Source organism: Ovis aries, chromosome 3 (genome assembly GCF_016772045.2).
Source record: "Ovis aries strain OAR_USU_Benz2616 breed Rambouillet chromosome 3, ARS-UI_Ramb_v3.0, whole genome shotgun sequence".
NCBI classification, from domain to species: domain Eukaryota; kingdom Metazoa; phylum Chordata; class Mammalia; order Artiodactyla; family Bovidae; genus Ovis; species Ovis aries.
Window position 1 is genome coordinate 78838495 of NC_056056.1, and position 25691 is coordinate 78864185.

General features: G+C 36.8%; 2 protein-coding genes across 4 annotated transcripts in view; one reads left to right on the forward strand and one right to left on the reverse strand.

Annotated features, from left to right (window-relative positions):
• Window positions 1-25691, forward strand: part of SRBD1 (S1 RNA binding domain 1) — a 227919-nt gene that overhangs the window by 100041 nt on the left and 102187 nt on the right. The window lies entirely within an intron of this gene.
• Window positions 18417-23066, reverse strand: LOC132659367 (peptidyl-prolyl cis-trans isomerase FKBP1A-like). The gene is made up of 2 exons (XM_060411624.1): window positions 22995-23066; window positions 18417-18976 (listed from the first exon to the last, which is right to left on the reverse strand). The coding sequence occupies exons 1-2, from the start codon at window positions 23064-23066 to the stop codon at window positions 18488-18490; spliced, it is 561 nt and encodes a 186-aa protein (XP_060267607.1). The 3' UTR covers window positions 18417-18487.

Below are 25691 nucleotides of genomic sequence, written 5' to 3' on the forward strand. Positions count from 1 at the left end.
CCAGAATAGAGCATTTTGGTCTGTATTAAAAATCTATTCCGGCAGATATCCTTTCTCCTTAATAATTTTCTTAATGGCATTTAGAAGCTTGTCTGCTGCTTCTTGGTTGGCAGAAGCTAGTTCTCCTGTTATCTTGATATGTTTTAAGTCAAACCTCTTTCTAAAATTATTAAATCATCCTTTGCTAGCATTAAATTCTATCTTTAACCTCCCCTTTGCATTAAGTTGTCATACAATGACTTCACTTTTTCTCAAGTCGTATTAGAGTCTATAGGTATGTACACTGACATAAAAGCTGCATTTCCAGTATGAGATGAAAAAGGTATTTTGCAAAAAGGGTGAGGATTTTATGCTTGCTGGCATGGCTGCACTGATGGATTCACAAACTTGCTTTTCTTTTTTTACAGTGGTCCTTATGTTAGATTCCTTTACCTTGCTTGAAGTGATGGACAGCTGTAGTTGCAGACCTCAGTCTATGGTACATATCAAGCAGTTCAACTTTTTCTTGTAATGCCATGACATCTCTGCTTCTTGGGAGCACTTCTATCATCATTAGTTGCACCTTATGTGGTGTTATTCAAGGTTAATGGAATTGCACTAAACACAATGAAAAACATGCAAGAACCACAAGAGATCACTGTTCATTGTGATACGCAATATATTAGAGAGATGAAATGCTCAAACAGTGATGATTACCATCACACAGTGTTTTAAATAGATACTCTCTTAGTATAGTAGCAACAAGTGGTGCCTCTGGAATTATTACAGTAGTACTGTATTACTGCAATTAAGATTTAATATTTCTCTTGACTAGGAATAAAACTATATACAGTCTGTAAGTGTGATTTTAACTTTTCATAAGACTTCTGTTTATCTTATAGTAATAAATGATGAAATAGACTAGTATGTACATACATTTTATGCATTCATGATATATCTTTTTCTTAATTTTTAAACGATTTCTAGACTGAGTTTTTTAAAATTCTTGCACATCTCCAAAATATTTTCCAGTATATTTATTTAAAAGAAAAATCTGTGTATAAGTGGACCTGTGCAGTTCAAATCCATGTTGTTCAGGGGTCAGCTATAAACTGTAGATTGTTCATATCTATAAAATAACATGCTGAGATTCGGATTGAGATTGTATTGAATCTATAGATCACTTTGGGGAAAAGTGACACCTTAACAATATTGAGTCTTCTTATCTATGAACATGGACTATATGCCTTTTTATTTAGTTCATTGATTTTGTTCATCAGAGTTCTGTAGTTTTACTCACTTACAGATGAATCTTATGTGTGTATTGTTAAATTTATACTTAAGTATTTTGTTTTTGGATAATATAACTTTTTAAAATCTATCTTACATTATTGTTTTCAGTATTGTACAAAATAATGATTCAATATTTTTATAGATTATACTTCATTTAAAATTATAAAATTGTGGCTCTTTTCTCTGTGCTTCATGTGACATCTTTGTATTTTAATTTATTTTTTACCTAGTAGTTTGTACCTCTTAATCCCCATCCCCTATTTTGCCTTTCCCTATCCCTATCTCACCCCTGGTAACCACTACCTGGTTCTCTGTATCTGTGAGTCTGTCCAATCAAAATATAAGGGTGGCTGATTGGCTAGAAAAAAAAAAAAACCCAGCTATAAGCAGTCCACAAGAGACTCCCTTCAGAGCAAAAGACACACACATTGAAAGTGAGAAGATAGAAAATGATATTCAGTGCAACTGGGAACAAAAAGAAGGCTGTTTAGCAAACTCATGTCAGACAAAGTAACCTTTAGAACAGAGTCTATAATAAAGGCATTTTATAATAAAGGGATGGATACAAGAAGAAGATACAGCTTTCATAAACATATATGTACTTGATATAGGAGCACCTAAATACGTAAAGCAAATGTTAACCAATAGAAAGGGAGAAATTGATATTAATATGGTTAACAGTGGAGGATTTTAACACCTTGCTCACTGATAACCTTGCTGCATAGAGACTATACTAGATTGTTGGGTGTTTTCTTTCATCACTTTGAATATGTTATGCTGCTTGCTCTGGCCTGCAAAGTTTCTGCTGAAAATCAGCTGATAGCCTTATATGGTTATTTTTTCTTGCTGCTTTTAGAATTCTCTCTTTAACTTTTGACATTTTAGTTACGTGTTTTGATGTGAGTTGCTGGATTCATCTTGTTTCAGACTCTGCTTTCTATATCAGGATATCATTTCCCTTCTTCAGATTTGGGAAGTTTTCAGTCATAATTTCATGAAATTTTGAACTGTTTGAAATTTTGAAAGTTTGAAATTCTCGTCTTCTACCCTTTTCTCTCTTCTCCTGGGACCCTATAATGTAAATGTTAATATGCTTGATGTTGTCTTAGAGGTTTCTTAAACTATTCTTATCTTTTAACATTTGTTTTTCTTTTTGCTTTTCTGTTTGGGTGATGTCCATTATTCTCTTTCACATAGCTTATGTGTTCTTCTGTATCACCTCATCTGCTGTTAATTCCCTTTAGTGTATCTTTCATTTCAGTTTTTGTATTCTTAAACTCTGTCTTGTTCTTTTTTGTATTTTGTAGTTCTTGGTTAAAATTCTCATCGTGTCGAACTATTATTTTCCCCAGTGCAGTTCCCATCCTTATTACTGTTGCTTTGAATTCTTTATCAGGTTAATTATCTCTGTTTCTTTAGGTTTTTTTTTTTTTCCTTCGTCTACTTTTATTTGGAACATATTCCTCTCTCTTCACATTTCGTTTATCTTTCTTGACTCTATGAAATTAGGTGAAGCAGATACCTAGCCAGGTCTGGAAGGTGTATTCTTGTTACAGGAGTTCTCCTTGGCAGCATATGTGTGCCCTGTGGCTTTAGTGGGCAGGTTGGGTCTGAAGTCAGCACGAGCTGCATCTTCCCCTGGGATGTGCTGGCAGCCATCATCTTGCTAGGAGCATGGACTGGAGTTGGAGGGGCCAGTGACAGATCCAGGTGCAAGGCAGGGCTTCCACTGTTCCCAGTGGTGGGTAGGCTTCAGGCCCAGTGGGATGGAGCAGGAGCCCTGAGGGGATTGAGTTTCTCCCAGGCGGAGTATGATGCTGCCTCAGTTAGGGGTGTCCGGGGCCTGAGGCCTTGGGATTTACTGCCGAACTGTTTCAACTTTTTCCCTGGTGTGCGCGCCTTTGGTTAGAGGCTGGGTTGAAGGTAGAGGGGTTGGAGCTGCACTGTTGAGCTGGTTCTGCTGTTCCCAAGTGTGTGCTCAGACATGGCCAGGTGCACCAGCAATGACTGCTTCTGCCCTGGTCATAGCATGGCCGTGGCTCGAGGCAACTCTGTTCTCTCCACATATGTGTACTGCTTACTGTTGGCAGTGGCAGACTGCCTTATAGGGGATAGCATTGGAGCAGGAGGACCTGGAGCAGGAGCCCAGGGTGGACGCTGGGGCCATTATTTGTTCCAGGAATTTTATTTTTTTTTTGCTCGTTTTCTACATAGGTAATGATGTTATCTGTGAACAAAGACAGTTTTACTTCTTCTTTCCCATTCATATCATCTGTGAACAAAGATGATTTTATTTCTTCTTCCCACCCTGTGTACATTTTCTTTTCTTGTCACGTTGTGTAAGATATAATTTCCAGTGTGATGTTGAAAAAAACGTGGTGAGAGGGACATCCCTGTCTTATTCCTGATCTTAGTGGGTAACCTGTAGTTTCTCACCAGGAAGTATAATATTAGCTATGCTTTTTTTTTTATGGTAGATAATGTTTATCAAATTTAGGACATTCCCTTCTATTCCTAGTTTACTGAGACTTTATATCATTAATGGGTATTGGATTTTTGTGGAATGCTTTTTCTGCATCTATTACTCTGGTGATATTTTATAGCATCTTGATGGGTGGACTGTATTGTTTTTTGAATGTTTAAACAGCCTTGCATTCCTGGGATATATCCTTTTCATTATGTAAATACATTGTTAGATTTCATTTGCTAATATTTTGTTCAGGATCATTGTATCTATGTACTTGAGAGATCCTGGTACTGTTATTTTCCTATCTTGTAGTGTTTTGTTTGGTTTTGGTAGTAGGGTAATGCTAACCTCATAGAATGGGTTAGGGAGTGTTCCCTCTTCTGTTCTCTAAGAGAGAGTGTAGAGAATTGGTACAACTTCTTTCTTAAGTTGTTCGTTTTTAGTTTTTTTTTAACCATTTTTTTTGTGAAATTGTAAGGTGTCTTCTATACCTATACACTAAATACTTACAAATTAAGAACACTTTTGTGTTTGTGTGTAAATATGTACTCCTGTAAGCAGTTCAAACAGTACAGAGTAGTCTAAAGAGCAGAAAAAGTAGTCTAAAGAGTGTAGAAAATAACCTGTACTCCACCATCCAAAGGTCATGATTATTATTTTGGTGAACATGATCTCAGATACCTCTGTGTTGTATATGTGTATGTTATACAATCCAACATTAATGAATACCTATCTTTCCCCCTACTTTTTGATGTGTTATAGATAAATGTAGGTTTTGAGGGTTCCTTATCATTTTTAAGGACTACCAAATGGCATTTTATTGCATGTACATATTTTATGGTTCTTTTATAGAATATGGATTTTTCTTTCCAGGGGTGTTATTAAGCACATGGCTCCCACCTGTGAAAACAGCTTTAACTACTAGTTACCCCTAGTGTTAATACTTATTTTTGAAAAAAATAGTGTACTGTCTTATAGTTTTGTTTTTATATTACAGTGTCTACTTTTCTCCCTTCCCAAGTGTAAAAGATTCTTATTTTGACTCTTGGTACAGTCTGTATATTTAGTTATTGTTCAGTCACTCAGTCATGTCCGACTCTTTGCCACTCCATGGACTGTAGCACGCCAGGCTTCCCTGTCCTTCATCACCTCCCAGAGTTTGCTCACACTCCTGTCCATTGAGTTGGTGATGCCATCCAACCATCTGGTCCTCTGTTGTCCCCTTTTCCTCCTGCTATCAATCTTTCTCAGCATCTGGGTCTTTTCCAATGAATTGGTTCTTCACGTCAGGTGGCCAAAGTATTGGAGCTTCAGCTTCAGCATCACTCCTTGCAATGAATATTCAGGGTTGATTTCCTTTAGGATTGACTGGTTTGGTCTCCTTGCAGCCCAAGGGACTCTCAAGAGTTTTCTCCAACACCACAATACAAAAGCATCAATTCTTTGTCACTCAGCCTTCTTTATGGTCCAACTCTCACATCCATACATGACTACTAGAAAAACCATAGCTTTGACTATACGGACCTTTGTAGACAAAGTCATGTTTCTGCTTTTTAATCCGATGTCTAGGTTTGTCTTAGCTTTTCTTCCAGAGAGTAAGTGTCCTTAATTTCGTGGCTGCAGTCACCGTCTGCTGTGATTTTGGAGCCCAAGAAAATAAAGTCTGTCACTGTTTCCATTGTTTCCCCACCGATTGCCATGAAGTGATGGGACTGGATGCCATAATCTTCATTTTTTGAATGTTGAGTTTTAAGCAAGCTTTTATAAGCTAGCCAGTGTTTAGTAGTGTTATCTCAAATTTTTTTTACAAACTGAACTCATTAAGTTCTGACACTTTCAAATGAGCTTATTCATTCTCTTCCTTTCCTTTTGCCTGTGTTTAAATTCAAGGCTGAGTACTTGATTAGGAGTATTTTTTTTAGAATAGAGAAGATACGCAACAAAGAAGACAAGACAAGGTTTACTAAAAAAAAATCACAGTTCCTGGTTTCCAGGTGTTACGTTGCTTGGAGGTATGTTTTTTCATGAGATTTAGAATTTTTTTTTTTTTAATTAAAGAGTGACATGCAGTGATTAAAGCAATAAGGATATTTGATTAAAGAATACGGTTCATCATAGCTGTACATAAACTAAGACAGACTCGGAATTTTGGTTGAAATGCTTTGAAATTGTGCTAATAATTTTGAAGGTGTTAGAAAGTTGTTAATACTTATTAAAGCAGTTTCAATGAGAATTCGAACTCTTTGAAAAGCATTTGTTCCAGAGAGACTGTGAAGAAAATAGATACTTCCTCTGGAAACGTAGAGTCAGACTCTTCTTTGATTTCCATAGTGACCAAGCTAGAAGGTCTCAGTCCCAACAGTCTCTCTCCCCCATTCCGTTTTATTCTTGCTGAGAAGAGTCCAGAAGTGTGACATGTTTGTGTTTTCATTTCAGTCATGGATTGTGCAGACATCTAAGAAAACTATTTTTCTGCCTAATTTTACCTTGAAAATTAGCTAAATATAAGTCATAGTTAAATTATCTGTGTTGGGATGTGTTTTCAAAGAATGTTTTTGCACTTTAGGAAATAATATGTGGCCATGTAGTCGTTTTTCCTTTTCTTTCATGGACGGGTTGCCAGATAACTTTTATTTCTCATATTTATTTTTGTTGAGTTTCATACTCATGTACTTGTGAAGTTATATTTGTAGTTAGCACCGGTGGTTATCCCACTGCTGCCTTTCCACAATCAGTTGTCCCGGCTTACGTGCTTTATCAGTAGGTCACTGAGTCATAGAATGTGGTTTCATCAACTGGGAATTTGTGAAGAATTAAGTTACAGGAGTTAATAAGACTCTTAGTAAGAATTTAAAATTATTATTTTGTGAAGAAAACAAATGGGGGAAGGGGGGATGGTTACTTAAGGCCCCTAGCTGGGCTTGAAAATTAAACTGACAAATTAATAGAGAAAGCATACAAGTGTATGTAATTATGTTTTACATGACACAGGAACCTTCATAAGGAAAAAAATCCAAAGAAACAGTTAAGCCTGAGCATTTTTATACTGGGTTTGATGAAGAGTAGAAAGTTGTGGGGAAATAAATATAATAGGAGGCATGAAGGATTTTAGCTAAGGTTAGTAAACTGGGGGAAACAGCAGGGTCTGTGATTTTAAATTCCTCTCAACATTCTTCTATCTTTGGAGATAAGGCTGCTTCTTTCCTCCAAGTATAAGGACAACACCTTTCACTTGAGAGTCTTATGACCTGCTTCAGGGTAGAAAGGGAAGGTCAGAGAGTCTTTCCATTTCTCACACTCCTTCAGCTTAAAATAATTACTCTGTCAAAGTGGCATATCATGGAGTAACATATCCTGATTCCCTCCACTTTCTAATTTTGCTTCCTGTTAACTGAGGAGTATACTCCAAGGGTAATTTGTGAATGGTTGCTGTATTCTTGCTTGGTCTTTAAAATTTTTTTTTTCACTTGGTCTTTAGTGGGATGTGGTCACCTCTTCCCAGTTCCCTTGGGAGCATAAACTAGATGTAGGTTAAGGGCATAGAGCTATCTTTGCTCTAATAGTAGAACATACAGGTCCTTGTTTCCATGATTAACACAGATAGGATACAGGCTTAAAGAAAAATATTACTCACTTCTGCAAACTCTAAACACAAAATCAAAAGTTAAAAGTTCCTAATTGAATGGATGACCAGTTGCTTTACCAGTGAATTCTTTGCACTGTGAAAAATTCACTTCATAGTTCCTTTAGCTCATGAGCTCTCTTGTTGCATTTAAAATGGAATTTGAGTTATGAAAATTCAAGTTAAGAACAGATTTTAGTAAGTCCACTTACACATTGATTTCTGTTCAAAACCCCAGTTGGTTGTCACTTGGAAATAGTAGAGACTTAGATTTGTGCCTTTGGTATAAATGCCTGAATTTGGTGTGTTGGAAAATCGTATTATTCTTTGAAATTTAAAAATCTCTCCTCAAGTAAGATAAGCATTATTTAGTTTGTTGATAGTTTTATTCTTTATAGATTCAGGTTTTCTTTACATTGGGTTAAGTGGTAGACTTTCTTCCTGAGTATACAAGACAGAAAGTTTCTAAACCGAGTGGTTAGCAATAAAGTTCTGAAAATTAAATATACTCAGGTCATACAAATATATGTAAACTAAGGTAGGATAGTCTATAGGTAGGGAACTTGGGGAAATGAGAGTCAATTGCAAGAAACGTTTCTTTTCTTTAAAAACAGCCTTTGGGTTTAGAGGTATACAGGAGAAACGTTTTATCCATGAAAACTGCTTTGTCAGACAAAAACATGTGGGTCTGCACGTAACTTTGCATAAGAAATGTATGATAGTGATGGGGGAGGAGAGAAAGGATTCAAATGTATTTCAGCAGCTTTGCAGGATAAGGCAAAGCAAAGCAAATAGCCATGCTGTGTGTCTCAAAGGGCCCTTCTGTGGGTATTTCAACTTGAAAGGGGATTAGCATTGGAAGTCTGTGATCATGTCAAACATTTGTAATTGAAGGTGGCTGTTAAAAATAATTCTTAACGTAACTGGATTCTAACAGTCTTGTTGATGATGAGGTAAGTGGAGAGAATAGGAAATGATCTGTTTGTCATCGCTTGAGCCACAAAGCCAAGAAACGTAGTGTCTGGGAATGAAGGCTTTAAAAGCCACAACATTGGGAAATGTTTGATAATTGAAATCAAAGAGGCTTTTTGTGAAAAGTGAAGAAGGATTGTATACATGGGAATATATATGTATAGTGTTAAATTTTTGCTTTTAATGTTGTCTCTTGCCACAGTTCAAGTTGACCTTTTTAATTACTTTAGTAGCCACAGGTAATATAATGATTTTTGCCAAACTGTAAGCCTAGGCAACTTAAATGCATACCTCATGTAAATAGTCATGTTCTGTGAGCATGTTTGGCTTGTTGCTTGTATTTTTGTCCTTGGAAATCAAGTTTTAGAACCTTTTGGGGGAAGTTCGTGGGCAACCAATAGCTCTTTCTAGCACATGAATATGATTTTCTCTTCTGTGAATAAATTATACATCTTGCACTATATACATTCATCTGGATATTGGGTGGAAAAATTACAGTATGATTTGGCTACTAAAGAACATCTATCATATCTGTACATTTATGTCGCTAACAAATGAACACTTCACCAAGGCAGTCTCTGAGAGATATGCAGCTTTGGGGGGAAAAAAGTGAACAGGAAATGTTTTTCTTAGAGGATTTTAATCGAGAAACATTAAATGATTTGTGGTGGGTTTTATTTTCCTGAAGCACCTTCTACAACCTGAAATTCAATTGTATATTGTGCTAAGGGATGAGTGCACTGACCTTGTCAAAAGAGTGAGCAAGGATTTCATTTGACTTTGGTTTGTTAGTTCACAATACTCATGTATATCTGGATCTCTAGCCTTGGCTTTTTATACCTCTATCATCCTAGGCAGTCATTCACTATGAAAACACTTGTGTTTCTCTTTTTTCTTTGTATTTGTTCATTTGAAAAGCCTTTCAAAAGAAATTGCAGCCTGCATGTGATTATAGCTATCAGTAGCACTTAAACTGACTGCTGAGATGAAACTTTTTGTTGGGGGCCCTGCTAATTCCAGATACCAATAGAAAAAGAAGAATTTTCCCCCTTAAAAGACCCGACTTTACTAATTGGTAGCTGCTCTTTGGGTTGAGCTAGAGTCCTCAGGGACAGCATTTGATAGCCTAATTTTTGACATTTTAATTTGACAAGAAACAATTCAGGGAAACGACTTAGGCATGTGCCTGAAGTCTCTCAGTATGATTGTGATACTCAGGGCAGGGAATGCCTTTGAACGCCTGCAGCACTTTGTAAACCCTGTGATCCACTTCATATGATAGTTCAAGATCTTTGGCAGGTGTTTTCTTAGGAACTTCACCTAAAGTACTCCTACATGGTTGAAAGACTTCTTTCTATAGATATTAGGATGTGGGGGTAATGCAGTAAATACTGATCTGTATGACAAAGCAACATTCCATAGGGACAATAAATTTAGGTATAAAATATGTAAGTTTTTTTGGCCTTTTTAGTTATGTCATAGTTTAAATCTTTCTAACTCAGAAGTGTTGTTTCTTTAAAAAAATTTCCCTTGGCCTTTGAAAATAGTGGAAGAGACTAATTTCAGATATGAGTTACTTGGTTTGTATCTCTTTCTGTATGATAGAGAATTTACGTTTTTAATCGGAGAAGTTAAAGCTTGAAGCAAATCGTGCATACACAATATATAAGCATGCATGGTAGTTTATTTCTGAAAAATTATCTTAGAAATCTATGTTTCTCCAAGTATCTTGGAGAATATTTTAAGGACCAAATTGAAACTGAAGTGGGTGTTTGAAAAATATCTGCTGAGAGAAGCCTGCTTTCTAAGCCTGGGAAATAGACGATAGAACAGTAGAGTGCTTTTTTGGTTCTTTCTGTGTGTGTGTTTCTAATATGTGCGGTTTTGTGTTTTAAGATAAGGTTGGAAATGGTACTCTCGAACTTGCTCATGATGGTTCAGTTCAGTTCAGTCACTCAGTCATGTCCGACTCTTTGCGACCCCATGAATTGCAGCATGCTAGGCCTCCCTGTCCATTACCAACTCCCGGAGTTCACTCAAACTCATGTCCATCGAGTCGGTGATACCATCCAGCCATCTCATCCTCTGTCATCCCCTTCTCCTCGTGCCCCCAATCCCTCCCAGCATCAGGGTCTTTTCCAGTGAGTCAACTCTTCACATCAGGTGGACAGAGTATTGGAGTTTTAGCTTTAGCATTAGTCCTTCCAAAGAACACCCAGGACTGATCTCTTTAGAATGAACTGGTTGGATCTCCTTGCAATCCAAGGGACTCTCAAGAGTCTTCTCCAACACCACAGTTCAAAAGCATCACTTCTTCGGCACTCAGCTTTCTTCACAGTCCAACTCTCACATCCATACATGACCACTGGAAAAACCATAGCCTTGACTAGACAGACCGTCATGATGGAGGTGATTTATTTATTCCAGATGAGGAAAATATGTTCATTTCACTGATCAATGTATCTCCTTGGTATTGGGTTGGGTAGATAATTTGGAGAAGTAGCCTACTTAGAGTCAATTGGTTATGTTCTGTTACTTCTTTATAAGTCATTATTACTTTGTATCCTACTTAATTAAGTGAAAAATATTTAAGAGAGAAAAAAATGTTTTCATGGATTTGCCAGTCATAAATGTTTATGTGTGTGCTTGCTCACTCACTTCCCTGAAAATATTTGTCTGTTTCCCTTTCCTTCCTTCCCTCCTTTTCTCTCTTCTTTCTGTTTTCCCTCTCATTTAAATAAGGGAAAAAGAAGAAAAGCATCTTTCATATCATTGTTTAAGAATGCCTATGACTATAAATAATTTCTTTCTTGAAGATTTATGATTTTATATCTATTTTAGTAAAATCACTTATGATATCTAACAATTCATTGTTTGTAATTTCTCATAAAGAACAAACACTGTTCAGTTTTCTTCTAGGAATAAAAACTCAAAGTTACTCCAACACAGATATACTTGGGTTTGTATTATAACATCTTTCTGTTTTTTAACTTTCAGATGAAAATGATGTTGAAATATGATGCCAGATGTGTGATATGAAACATTAATATTACTTTGAGATTGTAATTTTACTAATAATTGTCCTATGCTTGAGTTAGTAAACTAGAAATTAACAGGAAAAATTCAGTGGAGCCCTTTGATATAAAATATATTTTCAGAACATAAGTCATTTAAAATTTACTTTGGAAATGGAGACTTCATAGTTAAAACAAACTTAGGAAAAAAATGAAATAATTTTAAAAGTTATTTCAGCCATTGTGCATAGTTACTGTTGGATGTGATTGCCAGCACTGGGGAATCAGGAAGTCTGTAGTTTAAATTCTTCAGGATCAGATTATATCAGAGATTTTCTTTACACATGATGTTGAGAACAAATTAAGTGACTGCTGTAACTTTCTTTTCCTTTCTTACCTTTGGGAATCTCAAGAACACAGCTTTAGCTTTCTTTTTATTTGTGTTATCTTTATATTTGTTTTTAATTTTCAAGAATTTATACCTTTAAGCTACAGCAGGACTAAGTATCCGAACAACCTTCCAGCTTTCTTTAGTATACTGTTTTTTAAAAATTGTATAAATATCTACTGGCCAGGTTTTAAGAACTTGGAGCAGGAAACTTTATGAAGGGATAGGGGAGATGTCATTACTTTTAGGTAAGATTAGACTAGGAGGTTATATTTTTTCACAGTTTGGGGATCCTCCCCCCCACCCCCAGTTATGATTTCATTTTAGCTTTGAGCAGTGTAGAGATAAAATACTTTTGCCCAAAAGAAGGCCCAAAACAAGATTTAAAATTTCCAGGGATACCAAAAGAGATCGGAAGATTTTAAGAGAATGTTCAGTGACTTTAATAAGCATAGGCTTAATTAAAGAGGTTGTAGTCAGTGTCATTAACCAACTAACATTTAAGTACCCTGGCTTGTACTCTTGCTTTTTGGTGGAGTGAAAAAAAACCGATGACTTAGCATGACTCTTTACAATGACGTTGAAAATTATGAGATATCTGTTTCTGGTTTGTCCTAGTTCTGCTTTTATTTCAGTTGAAATATATACTAAACTTGATGCCAGCACAAAGCTTGTCCGTTTCATGTGTCTGTTTATCATTTGCATGATTTTGAACAATAAACATTCCTTGACAACAGCATCACACTTTGTTTTTACCAACACTCATCGTTATTCCAAACATGAACCCAAATTGGTTTTTATCCATGTTAATGAAAAAAACAAATCCCTCTTATTTCAATGAGTAAAGCATAAAAACATGAGATGCTGGAAAGTCTGGAATCAATTAAGTTAGCAAAGTGTGTAGGAAAAAGACAGCAGACATGGAAAATGATCATATCAAAATGACCTTTTTTATAGAAATAGAAATTTGCAGACTAAGTGGTGAATAAGAAATTAATTTAGGAAATTTCCATTTATTTAATAATTAATTTTATTCATTTGATTTTCAGACTGTAGAATATGTATCTGAGAGTACTCTTTGTCCTTATTTGATTGTAGGTCTGTGTTAATTCGTATTTACTTTTATCCTTTCTGTGCTATTTATGTTAATTGGCCTCAGATCTGAAAATTACAAAGAAATTACTTGAGCCAGCTGCACAGAGTTGAAGAATAGTATCTATAGTTGCTTAGAAGGCAAGACAATATAATGTAGACTCTGGTGAATTATTTTAGTTTGAAAATATGCACTAAAGGGGTACGGCAAATAAATACATTTCAGTGATGTAGACACAGGGAGTGAAATGTTGAGGAAGGAACCAGTTTGTGCAAGAATTGGATGACCATGCTTGTTCTGGATGCTTCCAAAGGTTCTCACTTGGACACTATTTTATTTTAAAATACTTAACTTGAATATCCAAGGAAGTCCTGGTTCTTATTTGTGTTTTGTCTTTTGAGGCATGGGAAGAAATCAGGTGTTTTGAGGTATCAATCCTTGGCCCAAGGATCCCTTTGTATTTTTCAGTAGAATATAAAAACCTAAATGATACTGAGTGTTCTTTTCCATGGATGGCTATACCGTTAACTGTGTACCACTCATCTGTTGTTCAGTTGCCCAGTCATGTCTGACTCTCTGCGACCCCATGGTCTACAGCACACCAGGCTCCTTGAATGGATCTACTCATCTGAATGGGTCCCAATTTGTTCAGTTTCTCTTGTATCTAACCAGATGACTTGACAGTGAATGCTCCTTTCTAAACAAATAACCTATTCTTATGCATCCCTGGGTTGGGAAGATCCCCTGGAGAAGGAAATGGCAGCCCACTCCAGTATCCTTGCCTGGAAAATCTCATGGACAGAGGAGCCTGGTGGGCTGTAGTCCATGGGGTCGCAAAGAGTCGGCACGACTGACTGACTAACACTTATGCATGTACAGTATCTCCTGCTTTGAGTTTTCCTTCAAATCATTTCTTCTTAGACTGAGATAGGAGGAGAAGTAAAGTAGACCATCAGGCCAATATGTGAATCTCTGGGAACAAAAATGCTTACTGATTAACTTTCACAAAAAAACTTTCAAAAGGCCCCAGAGCTTTCTGGTTATTGAAAAAACCTGTGGAAAGATGATTGGGCTGTGAGAAGTGAACAGAGGGTGGTATTTAAGTAGGTAGAAGCCTGGCCTTACAGTCCAGAGACCAGTTTTTCCTTTTTGAGTTTGAATTTCAGGTGATCTTGATTTAATTTTATTTACTTCTGGTTCTTTCTAACCCCACAGGTAAAATGAAGAGGATACTTAAGATTCTGACTTCCTTATAGGAATTAGATCTTAAAGCACTTAAAAAAGCTATAAATACTACAGAATTGCAAGAGATTCATGTTGTTGATTTCAGATCAACTGAAAATGGCTTTGAGGAAATAATACTCACCTGTAGACTAAGCAAAGAATTCTTTGACCATTTTTTTGCCTCTGCATTGAAGGAGCTAGTTTGACCAAATTATCAGACAGGATATAGACAGGTGCCATTGCACTCAGCTATTTTCCCTTTTGTGAGAGCCTTGAGTTGAATGTTTCTCTGGGCAGCTAGTCCTTGGCACTGCAGCTTTGTTCTGAGAGTGGCATCTGGCACTAGATTGATTTAACCGAGTCTGAGGTTTGCTCTTTTCAGAATGTGCTCCCTAGGCAGCTTCTGTGTTGCTCTGACATGACCACATGCTGCTGCTGCTTTTCCTGCCTTCCAGCACCACGTGTGAGGCTAAGACATTCTGACACCTGCCATTTGGAACCTTTACTTGCTGAAAAATGTCAAGATTTTCAGACAAGATTAAGACAGATATAACTGATCATTCTTCCCTTTCTCAGAAATAGGCTGAGGGCATTTGTTCATAGATGGATGAATTGCTATAGTAGTACAGTTCTGTTAGTTTGGAGAGAGGCACCCAGATTTGAAAAAAAAAAAAAGCATCAAAAGTGTTTATGTGTTCTTATTCTCCTTTGTACCTATTATGTGTGATATTAATTTGCTGTTTGTATAAGGAAAGGTTTTAGTGATTATCCTTTGGATTTCACAGGATAAATGGTGAGAGTTGGGGGCAGGGGATGCAGTTCTCCTTGCACCTTATTGTTATTAAGAACCTCACTAGGAAATTGTAGATTTCAGAGGATGAGCTTCTCTTACGATCATATTGTCATACAGATGCACACACAGATAACTGTCAAAGTAAGACCTCCTGTTTGAGGTCCTTGCTGCTGCTGCTTCTTTTTTTTTTCCATTGAGCCTTGATGTTCTAAGATCAGAAGACTGATTGGTAAGTAAGGACAGGAGGAAGAGTAGGGTAACCTGCTGAGTTTGTTCCTGCTAGTAACTGGAATCTAATTGGTTGAAGAAGGGGCTTGAACACTGTTATAAAACGAAGGCTTAAAAATTTTATTATTTTGCTTTTTCTTACCTTTCAATTTTATGGATAAATTATAATTGGTTGTTGGCTATTGAGTAAGCTCTTTCCTTTATTTCTTTTTAAAAATTTATTTTTAATTGATTATTTCTTATGTCTTGATCTTTATCTAGGATCTCAAGTTCAGTAATGTCGCAGAGATGGTAATATCTTAATTTTGTGTAATTTGGGAAAGATGTTCCAATGACTTCTTAGTTATTTTGAATTACAGAAAATGTAAAGTGGTTGGAGAAGATGCCTTATAAGTTTTTATTAGGAGCCAGACCATTTTGAGAGACTTTGGATCTTTTATGAAACTGTATTCTCTGACATCTGTTTGGACAGCTTCTTAAGTGGTTCTGGGTGGCTCAGTCAGAAAGAATGAGTATTGGCCATCAGACTTGTTCGTTGTATTGTAATTTATGAAGACTAATAAAATAATAAAATCCATCTCCAGCAACTGAAAGGTAATGAGGACTAGTGGCTTTTATGTTATGAACAGGGTCCATGAATTAGAACATAAATATTTGAAAACATTTTATAGTAGAGGCCTAGGAGTTCTTCAGTATACAAAGCGACTTGCTTTGAGTCCTCGACTGGCTTGAGTTATATAAAGAAGGATTCTTCTGCAAATTTAAATGGGTTTTAATCTTTTAACTGGATCCTTCTTGTTGCTGTAGTTTTTCCATAAAATCACAGAATCTGTATGTTAGGTCATGGTTATGGAAATAGTAAACTTATTCATATAAGTTTATCTTACAGTTCGGTTTTTGCAGATAATCAGTGGGAGAGGGGTTTGGGGGAGAATGGATACATGTGTATGTATGGCTGAGTCCCTTCGCTGTTCACCTAGAAAACTGCCACAACATTGTTAATTGGCTATACCCCAATACAAAATAGTTTAAAGTTATCAAGAAAAAAGGAAAAAAATAAAATAAGCATGTAGTAATTTGGGTTTTACCCTTGAAATGAATCATCTTAAATTGCTTCTACCTGAATCAAACATATCCTGTATATTCCTGAAGTATGTTTTATGCATTTGCAAGTTATGATCCTAGATAAGATTTGAATTTTATCTGCAATCTTTGACTCTTCTTCATTTAAGGTACAGTAAATATTCAACAAAGAAAGGGCTGTACTTATATATGAATTATTTTAAAAGCTTGATATGAAAAACTAATAAAAATAGAAACATCAAAATAAATGTATTCTTCCAAATAATACACTCTTTTTCTATACTGTCTTCCGTGGTACACTATTTATCTTTATTTCTACTAGTTTGTAAGGTGGACATATTTCTTATATTCTTTAGTTTATTTTTTAATTAAAGGATAATTGCTTTACAGAATTTTGTTTTCTGTCAAACCTCAGCATGAATTAGCTATAGGTATACATGTGTCTCCTCCCACTTGAATCTCCCTCCCATCTCCCTCCCCATCCCACCCCTCTAGGTTGATACAGAGCCCCTGTTTGAGTTATACTTATATTCTTAAGAATGGTATCTGACCGATGAATGACTCTGAAAACCCTGACACAGAGGTCCATGTTCTTTAGTGCCAGGATGCCATCCACTGTTCTCAGGTGGTAGCTAGGCCCACCTGCAGCTGAATTTATTCATTTTATAATGTATTAAAGCCAGCTAGTTGCAAGTTCCTTATTCTCTTTCTTCTAAAAAGATTAAATGTTTAGGATGATAGTTGTGATAGGCTTTGCTAAAACAAAACAGAAAAGCCGATACTATGAGTGATATTTGCATATTGCTTGTGTGAATGGAAGCTGTTAAGCTTTCACATTTTTCAAGGGTTTACTATTTCTTTTGAATTTTTGAGGCTTTTTCTTTTCTTTTTTTTTAAAGAAAAGCCAGCATCAAGCACTGGAGAAGGCAATGGCGACCCTCTCCAGTGTTCTTGCCTGGAGAATCCCAGGGATGGCAGAGCCTGGTGGGCTGCCATCTATGGGGTCACACAGAGTCAGACACAACTGAAGCGACTTAGCAGCAGCAGCAGCAGCATGCACTTTTATTGCAGTAATAAAGCTTGAAACTCATATGTAGTGCAGGGATAGGGTAGGGGAGTAAGCAGCAGTTTCTTTCACCAAATCACTACATAGGACAGTACAAGGGTGGGAGGGAGAAGCCAGGAATCTCTGAGATCAGCAGGGGGAGCTGGCCATCAAAACACAAGAGATGCTGTGACGACCAGCATCATTTTCTTAAGGCAGAATTCAAGGATTTGTCATGGCCGTGTCATGATGGCCTGGGCTTTCATGGGTGTTAAGTGTCAACAAACAGCACCTTAAATTTAACTTTTGATTAAAGTTCTTAAAATTTAGGAAGTGGAGCTTGGATAACTATGAGATTACAAAAGTCCTGGATATCCATTACAAAAAAGCACAGGATGGAGAAAAGGCAGGCCCTGAAGAAGGCATCAGAGGTCCCTGTCAGTCTTGGAACAGACACCTGTGGTGTCCAACATCTCAGTGAAAACAGTTTTCTTTCAAAAGGCAGAGGATTTAAGGAGAGGATTGGGGGATAGAGCAGTGGAGGCAAAGGCTCTCCCCGTTCCCACTTAGTTTTGGGTAGGGCTTTTAATTCAGCCCAAGGACATCTCTCAACTTGGAGAATAGTTTGGCCCTGAAAAGCGTCTCAGGTCTCCTATGGCTTTGCAATGCCGCAGTAAGAATGTTTAATATATAATAGAGAAGACTTTCATCCAAGGTAAAATTAAATATCCTTGTCCCGCCCACTCCACACACCAGTTCCTGCTCTGAACTTACTCTGTTACTTGTGCTGTTAATACCTGCTGCTGCTGCTGCTGCTGCTGCTGCTGCTGCTGCTGCTGCTGCTGCTGCTGCTGCTGCTGCTGCTGCTGCTGCTAAGTCACTTCAGTCCTGTCCGACGCTGTGCGACCCCATAGACGGCAGCCCACCAGGCTTCCCCGTCCCTGGGATTCTCCAGGCAAGAACATTAGAGTGGGTGTTAATACCTGACTAATACTTAACTGAAAACCTAGAGCCAAAGAACTAAAACTCAGTCTTCAGCCCAAAACAAAAACAAACTAAAATGAGTAACTTGAGGTTTATGGCAACTAGTTCAGGTCAGCACACATATGAGGAGAAAGGGGGAGGAGTGAAGCTAGTGACAGAACACATTCAACTAGGGAAGATGGTTATAGGAAGAGTAGTGGAACATCAGGAAAAGCTCCGCACGGACTCGTAGGTAGCTGGAGGTACAGTGTCTTTCCATGGCACATTGAAGAATAGGGACTTCAGGGAGGAGGCCAGTCCTGTCACTCCAGTTTTAGAAGCTCCACATCAAAGATGAGAGTAGCATTTGGTGGGATGATGCCTGGGTGCCCTCTTGACCCATAGGCGTAGTCTGGGGAGACAGTCAGCTTGGCTCTCTGACCCACGCTCATTTGGGCAATCCCTTCTTCCCAGCCTCGGATCACCTGCTTCTTGCCCAGCACAAACTTAAAGGGTTTATTTCTGTCTCGAGAGGAGTCAAATTTCTTTCCATCTTGCAGCGTCCCCGTGTAGTGCACCACGCAGGTCTGACCGTGCTGCGGGAAAGTGCGTCCGTCCCCAGGGGAGATGGTCTCTACCTGCACTCCCATGGCGGAGGAGGCCCTGCCGCTGGGTGGGCAGACAGGTGGGCGGGCTGGACCGAGCCGACCAGGCAGCGGTTGTGCGGCTCTGCCTCCCTCCGCGCAACGGCTAAGCACGTGCCCTAGCACGCCTCCCTGAGGCTTTAGAACACTGGCTCTTAAAGTCGTAGACTTTATTAGAATTTAAAACTTTTATGTTTCAAAAGACCGTTAGAGAAATGAAAAGGCAAGCCAAAGATTGGGAGAAACTATTTGCAAATTATGTATCTGATGGTGGACTTGTACTTAAAATAGGCAAAGAACAAATAATTCAATGAGACAAGCCGATTAAAAATGGGCAAAGATTTGAATAGATATTCCACTAGAGAAGATTAGGAAAGGCCAACAAAGACATTGAATAAATGTTCAGCATCATCAATAATAAATGTAAAACAAGCTACAAGTAGATAGCACTTCATGACCACTAGAATAGTTGTAGTCAAAAGACAGACAAACAACAGCAAGTATTGTCTAGGAAATGAACAGACTGGAGTCTTTATTCATTGATGGCTGGATGGCATCACGGACTCGATGGACGTGAGTCTGAGTGAACTCCGGGAGATGGTGATGGACAGGGAGGCCTGGCGTGCTGCGATTCATGGGGTCGCAAAGAGTCTGACACGACCGAGTGACTGAACTGAACTGAACTGAGGCAGTTTCTTAAAAATTAAATATGGATTTACAATCCAGTATTTCCCCTCCTGGGAATGTGTCCAAGAGAAATGAAACATATGTCCACACAGAGACTTGTAAATAAATGTTTATAGCAACATTATTTACAATATCAGAAACTTGGACCAACCCCAAATTCTTTTAACTGATGAATGGATAAACAAAATGCAGTATTTCTAGAACAGTGGAATACTATTTAGCAATAAAAAAGAAGTAGTGATACTACAGCATGAATGAATCTCAAAAGCATTATAAGTGAAGAAGCCAGACAGAAAGGCCACATACTTTATGATTCCATTTATATGATATGTCCAGGCAGGACATATTATGTCTAGAGACAAAAAGTAAATTAGTGAATACCTGGGGTTGGAGATGAGTACTGCAAATGGGCACCAAAGGATCTTTTGGGGATGGAAATATTCTGAAATTGAATTTTGGTGATGGTCATACAACATTGAATTATATACTTCAGATGGGTGAACTTTATGAAATGTAAATTATACCTCAGTAAAGGTTTAAAACCTGTATGGTCCCAGCAGCATCAGCATCACCAGTGAACTTGTTAGAAATGCAAATTCTCCACGCCAGTAAAGCCAGAACTCTGGACATGTGTGCTTTAACAACCTTCCGCAGACTCTGATGCAGCGTTGAGTTTGAGAACCACATGAGAATCAAAGAAGGTTAAATGGAGATGTGGGTAGTTTGGGTACAGCTTACATACATTCAGTCTACCCTGTTACTGTAACTGTAGGAAAGGTTTGAATTAAGGACTGTTGTAATAGAGTTAAAGAAAATTACAGGGCAGTGGGAGTAAAAATAAACTGGCCTTTCATGTTCTTGATATGCCCCTATGAGAAGCTTTATGATTGTGATGTTTGTGTACCACATATATTAGTAAATCCCTGTGTTCTTTTAGACTTGCTGTTACTTAACGAACATAGCATAAACAGGTTCATTTGCCATAACGACAGTGGAAGTTTAGATCCTTGAAAGGAATTATTTCTCCTAAATATTTACACAGTATAATATAGCGGAGCCAGAAATATGCAGTGATCCCAAAAAAGTAAAGATCTGACCATAGATAAAGAAGTAAATGGAGCAGCTTGCTGAACTGAATAACTCCTTCTCTCCCTCTGTCTGTTCAGTGTACTTTTGAAAAGCACGATTAGAAAAAGTGGTTAATCTAGAGTCGTCATCTTACATTTGGCGTGTGCTTTCAGGGTTTGTATGTTTTTTCTTTCTTTTGCCCTGAGCTTTGTCTGGGTGGCCCAAAGAAATTCTGAAGTTTTTTGGTTGTCCCAGAAAAGGGTCTGATGATTCAAACTGGAGACTGCTGGTTGGTGAATGTGTTAGGTGAAGTTTGTAGATAAGGTCACCATTAAACGGGGGGTGGGATGACTTCTGCAGAGGTATAAGTTCATTTCAGAGGAAAGGAGGGGTTGGCAGGGTGGGGGGTTTGAGGTAGAAACAAACATAAGACAAGGAAGGAAAGGAGGAATGAGTAATGGTGTTAAAATGATAAAATATGTATGATTTATTAGTGGAGTTCACTGAGATTGTCAGCAATAGCATCTGGGAGAATATTGGGAAATGTAGCACAAACCATCAGTTTTTTCCAAAGCTTTATTCAACTATAAGTAAAAAGAACTGAGCTGTTAGCTGCTGGTAAAGTATATCTCAGTTTCTGTCTCTCTCTGTAATTATTTTATTTCTCATTGTCTTTTTCTCTTTGCTTCTCTCCTTTTGTTTTTTGTTCTTAAAACTTTTAATAGTTCAATTGTATTATTCAGCATTATTATTAACAAAATACTATAACCCTCTAAGTTGGTAATTCTCATTCTGACTTCTGTTATTGGATGGATAATAAAGGAATAATATATCTTGCCATAAGTTACATTCTGAAAAAAGTCTATGCTATAGCAGTCTGAATTCCACATATTTTATTAGTGAATAAATTCCCAAAGATCTATTTAAGCTTAAAAAAAGATAGAAGGCATAAAAAAGAAAAAGTAAACCTCCCTTTGTAAGAAAACGCTAATTCATACTCTTAGATTTATATCTAAATGTAGAATTATATTTGAACAAGAATAACCAAACAGATAATCTGTTATTATATGAGTAAATACAAATCGAATGCCTTAAAATCTGACAGTTTTGAAGTTAACCGCAAGAATCAGGAGAAGCATGCTTTTTGATATGTTTGGGCAGTAAGGATGGTAGGGAGGTTGACATCATGTTTTTAAAATCAGGACATTTCAAAATGGTGACCAAAGCACAGTTAATTGTAAAATTAGATGAATGTTTCTTCCTTGGCTTCTTAGTTTTGGGAACTTGTTAGTAGCGAATGTGAAGTGTTTACAGCATTGCTGTAAACAACAGCCTATTCCATTGTTAGTGTTCTACTCTTTGAGCCTGCTTTTCTTGTCCTGGTACAGTGGGGCCCTTCTCCATGTGCCCAGTGTAAACTCACTTAAGCTTCAGGCCTGCTGCTTGGTTGCTCCTGTGACTGTCTTTTCCATGAGCTTCCTTTAGTGATATTGTGCAGTACTTGTATCAGCCTCATATTGGACTCAAATGTAGATGGGGGCGGGGGGCAGAAAGGAGGCTCCCACCCACACCCCCCACACCCCCAACACTGCCTCCCCCCACCACCACCTCACCTCCAAGGGAAACAGAAGACAGTAAAGGGAAGGGAGAAAGGAAATGAAAGGAATGCTTACCCTGGAGAGTGGTAGAGACCCACAATTTCTGCTGGTTCTATTCTTTGTCAGAAACTGCTTTGCCTCGATAGAGGGACCCAACCACCTACAAATGGAGAGAAGCTCTGTGTCTTTGTCCCTCAGTCTGTTGATTGGCTTTCCCCATGACGGCATTTGAAGGTATCAGTGATTTTTGTCATCTTTATCTGTGAATAGCCCACTGACAACAGTAAAAGTGATTTAAACGTAATTGTTTTGACACGTTGTGGTACGTTGTAGCAGCTCAGTGTCATTGTAAACATAAGCCAGAATTAGATTCTCCTGTGGCCTGAGTACCGTTGTTGAGTTTATAGGCCAGGAGAGTAGGTAGCTGGTACTTTGAGGAACCCCAAATTCAAAATTACAATTCTGTTTGGAAGTTGCTAATTTGGGTTTGTCCTTTTTAGGTTTCTTTTGTGGGTTAACAGTGTTCATCTGATATGATATGAGATACTGAAGGAAAAGTAGCCCAGAGAATTCTGTATGGTTGAAACTCTGCTTTGTGGATATGATGAGATGTCCATCCCAGGGTACATTTCACCCTCTGTTTGGTAGACATTGTAAGTTCTCAGAGGCTTATTATGGGTCCTCTGTGTAATTACTCTACCGTTGCTAGACTCATTCTCTTTGGAAAATGCTCATTCTTTGAAAAATAACTCAGAATTTTTTCTAAAAATACTGTGATAGTTGGAGAATTGCTTCTAACTGGTCTTCCACCAGATGGTGCTAGTGTTACATACCTGCAGGTAAATTCCTTCGGTGTCATTGTAATTTTGAGGTTGTGTGTTTCTGCTCTTTTTCTGTTTCACCATATTTTGCTTTTAGTGTGTGTTTTTTCCACACACTACTTTCCTGGTGTATAACCAAGTCACCTCACATCTTTTCTGTGGTAGATAGTGAATTGATTTTGCTGTGGTGATTCACTTGGTGGATTGATTCGCTTGGTGGATAGATTCACAGGCCAAGGACTAAGTTATAACTTAAAGACACAAAATATATTCTATACTGTAAAATTTTTCATCATGCCTTTGTTTTTTTGACCTGTATGTGCAAATTGAGAGCTATTCTTGACTTTTCTGTTTGGTCACGTGTCTTTCTTGTTATAAAACAATATCATATTATTGTTTTAGGTCTCACAGGAGCCAAGTTTGGAAGTTATTACTAACCAATGATGTTTACCCACATTTAAGTTCAAAATAACTTTCATAATTTTCAAAGAAAGTTTGGTTTAAACGAATGTTGGATATTATGTGATATCAGATCTCTTGGCCAGGTAAACAATGGTCATTTGAAACTTGAATTTTATAAACTTTTTATTTTTACAAATAAATATAGTTATTGCAGAAAAATTTAAAGAAACAAAAATTCATTTAAAGGAATAACTGATAGTTAAGTACTGTTAACATTACCATAAATGTTTCTTTTTTCTTTTTATATACCTATATTTTAAAAATATCAAAATTGGTCTTATGTCATAGTTTTATAACCAACCTTTCCACTTAATGCTTCACAACAATAATTTCTGATGACAGTATAGTTTTTCATTAAAGAACCCTTTAATGATAGGCATTCTGATTTCAGGTTCTTTCATTCAGAGCCATGCTATGATTCATAGCACTATTTATTTTTTTGTATAAATTAAAATTTCTTTCATATAAGTTCCTAAAAATATATTAGCCAGTTCAGAAAGAATGGGTATTTTTGTGACTTGATCTTTATTTTCAAATTACCATCCAAAAGAGTTTTACAGTTTAAACATCCTTAACAGTGTGGGATCTTGTTTCCTGGCATCCTTAGGATCACCAGATTACCTTAGTTTATATTTTTTTGGCCGCATGCATGGCTTGAAGGGTCTTAGTTCCCTCGACCAGGGATCGAACCCATCCCGCCTGCAGTGGAAGCACAGAGTCCTCTAACCACTGGATCCCACAGGGAATTCCCGCCTCAGTTTTTAAAGTGACTACATACTGCTCATTTGAGACTCCCTGAAATGACAGTTCATCACTAAATAAAGGAATTTAAAATTGATTTTTAAAAAAATAAGTATTCTTTAAACAGTAAATCCTTATTTATGGTGATTTAGTTTTTGGCCTTGACTCCTATCCCCAAGATACAAACAACTATTCTTTCATACTTCAGAACAGATTACCTCATAGCAAAGCAAATGATTAACTTTTTTAGACACTTTGTCTTACTTGTTGAGAAATTTAAGTCATTTACCTACCTGCTTTTCATATAAATGTTTCTCAGTCTGAAAATTTAGAAGAACTACTTTTAGATAAATTATTTCTAAGACTTTAGTGAAATGAGCTATGCATTTAGCATCAGAACTTTTTAGTACGTATGTTTTTGGTAGGCAGAAGGAGGGAGGAAAAGGAAACTGCTAGATATTGATAAAACATAAGAAATTCTAGTATACTTTTGTAAAAATTGAAAACATCAGCTTTTATTAGTTTAAGCAAATATGTCCTGGGTGATTTTTGATGTCTTACTAAATATTAATTGTGTTTTCATTTAAGTAGATTAACTTTGAATTAAATTTTCAACATAGGAAGCATGCAGTTTATTTTAAAATAAGAAAAACAGAAAAGCTATTTTCATATCTGGGAAATAAGAAGAGAGGAGGAGACTCATACTGAGGCTTCAAGCAACCTTGTAAATGAATGTGAAAACTATTAGCCCAGTAACAAAAAAACCCAAACAGCTCATTTTCCTCTCTCATGAAAGTAATTCTCTCATCTCAGTTTGGCAAAAGAAATTACCATTCTTTTACTATCAGAATGAATAGTCACTGTAAGAAAAGTATTTGCAAGTGTGGCTCTAAAAGAGTCATCAGTGTACAATTTTTCTTGGTTCAACATTCAGCTCAGTTCGGTTCTTGGTAGAAGAGACTTATAAACTGTGTAGAAATAAATTATGTGGTCTAAATATATTTTTTAATAAATTATATTTATTTTTATAAATAAATTTTATTTTACAGATTTATGTAACAGCATTGACTTTTACTTGCAATAACAAAAATTAGTGTTTTTCACTTGCAGACTTTTTGTTTAAAACATTTTAAATGAATTTAAAAGTAAATGCATCTATATTATGGGCATTACACTTGGATTTTTAGGTTATGAGTGTGTGGTTTATATATATATATATTTTTTATTTTTTAATAAAAGACCTAGAAAGACTCTACTATAGTGCTGATTTAGATAAAGTGCTTTAAGAATGATCAGTTTCATTCTAGAGAATTAGCACATTAACTTATAGATCTTGGACAATATAAAAATGCAGTGGTAGCTTCTGAAATGTAGTTTTGTATATTTGAAGTTTGAGATACCATATTATTTATTTATGCATTTGTCAAAACAAGCAATTTGAAGGTATTTTAAGCACTGTAATAATCTTAAAACTTTTGAGTTTAGATAGAACTGTGTTAGTTAAAT

Excerpts from the sequence above, each read along its gene's own strand:
- LOC132659367 (XM_060411624.1), bottom strand. The coding sequence starts at position 23,066 with ATGGTGAAACAGAAAAAGAGCAGAAACACACAACCTCAAAATTACAAT. Across the intron at positions 18,977-22,994 it reads CCGAAGGAATTTACCTGCAG|TCTACGACTTTAAGAGCCAG; the intron begins GTATGTAACACT and ends ATTCTAATAAAG.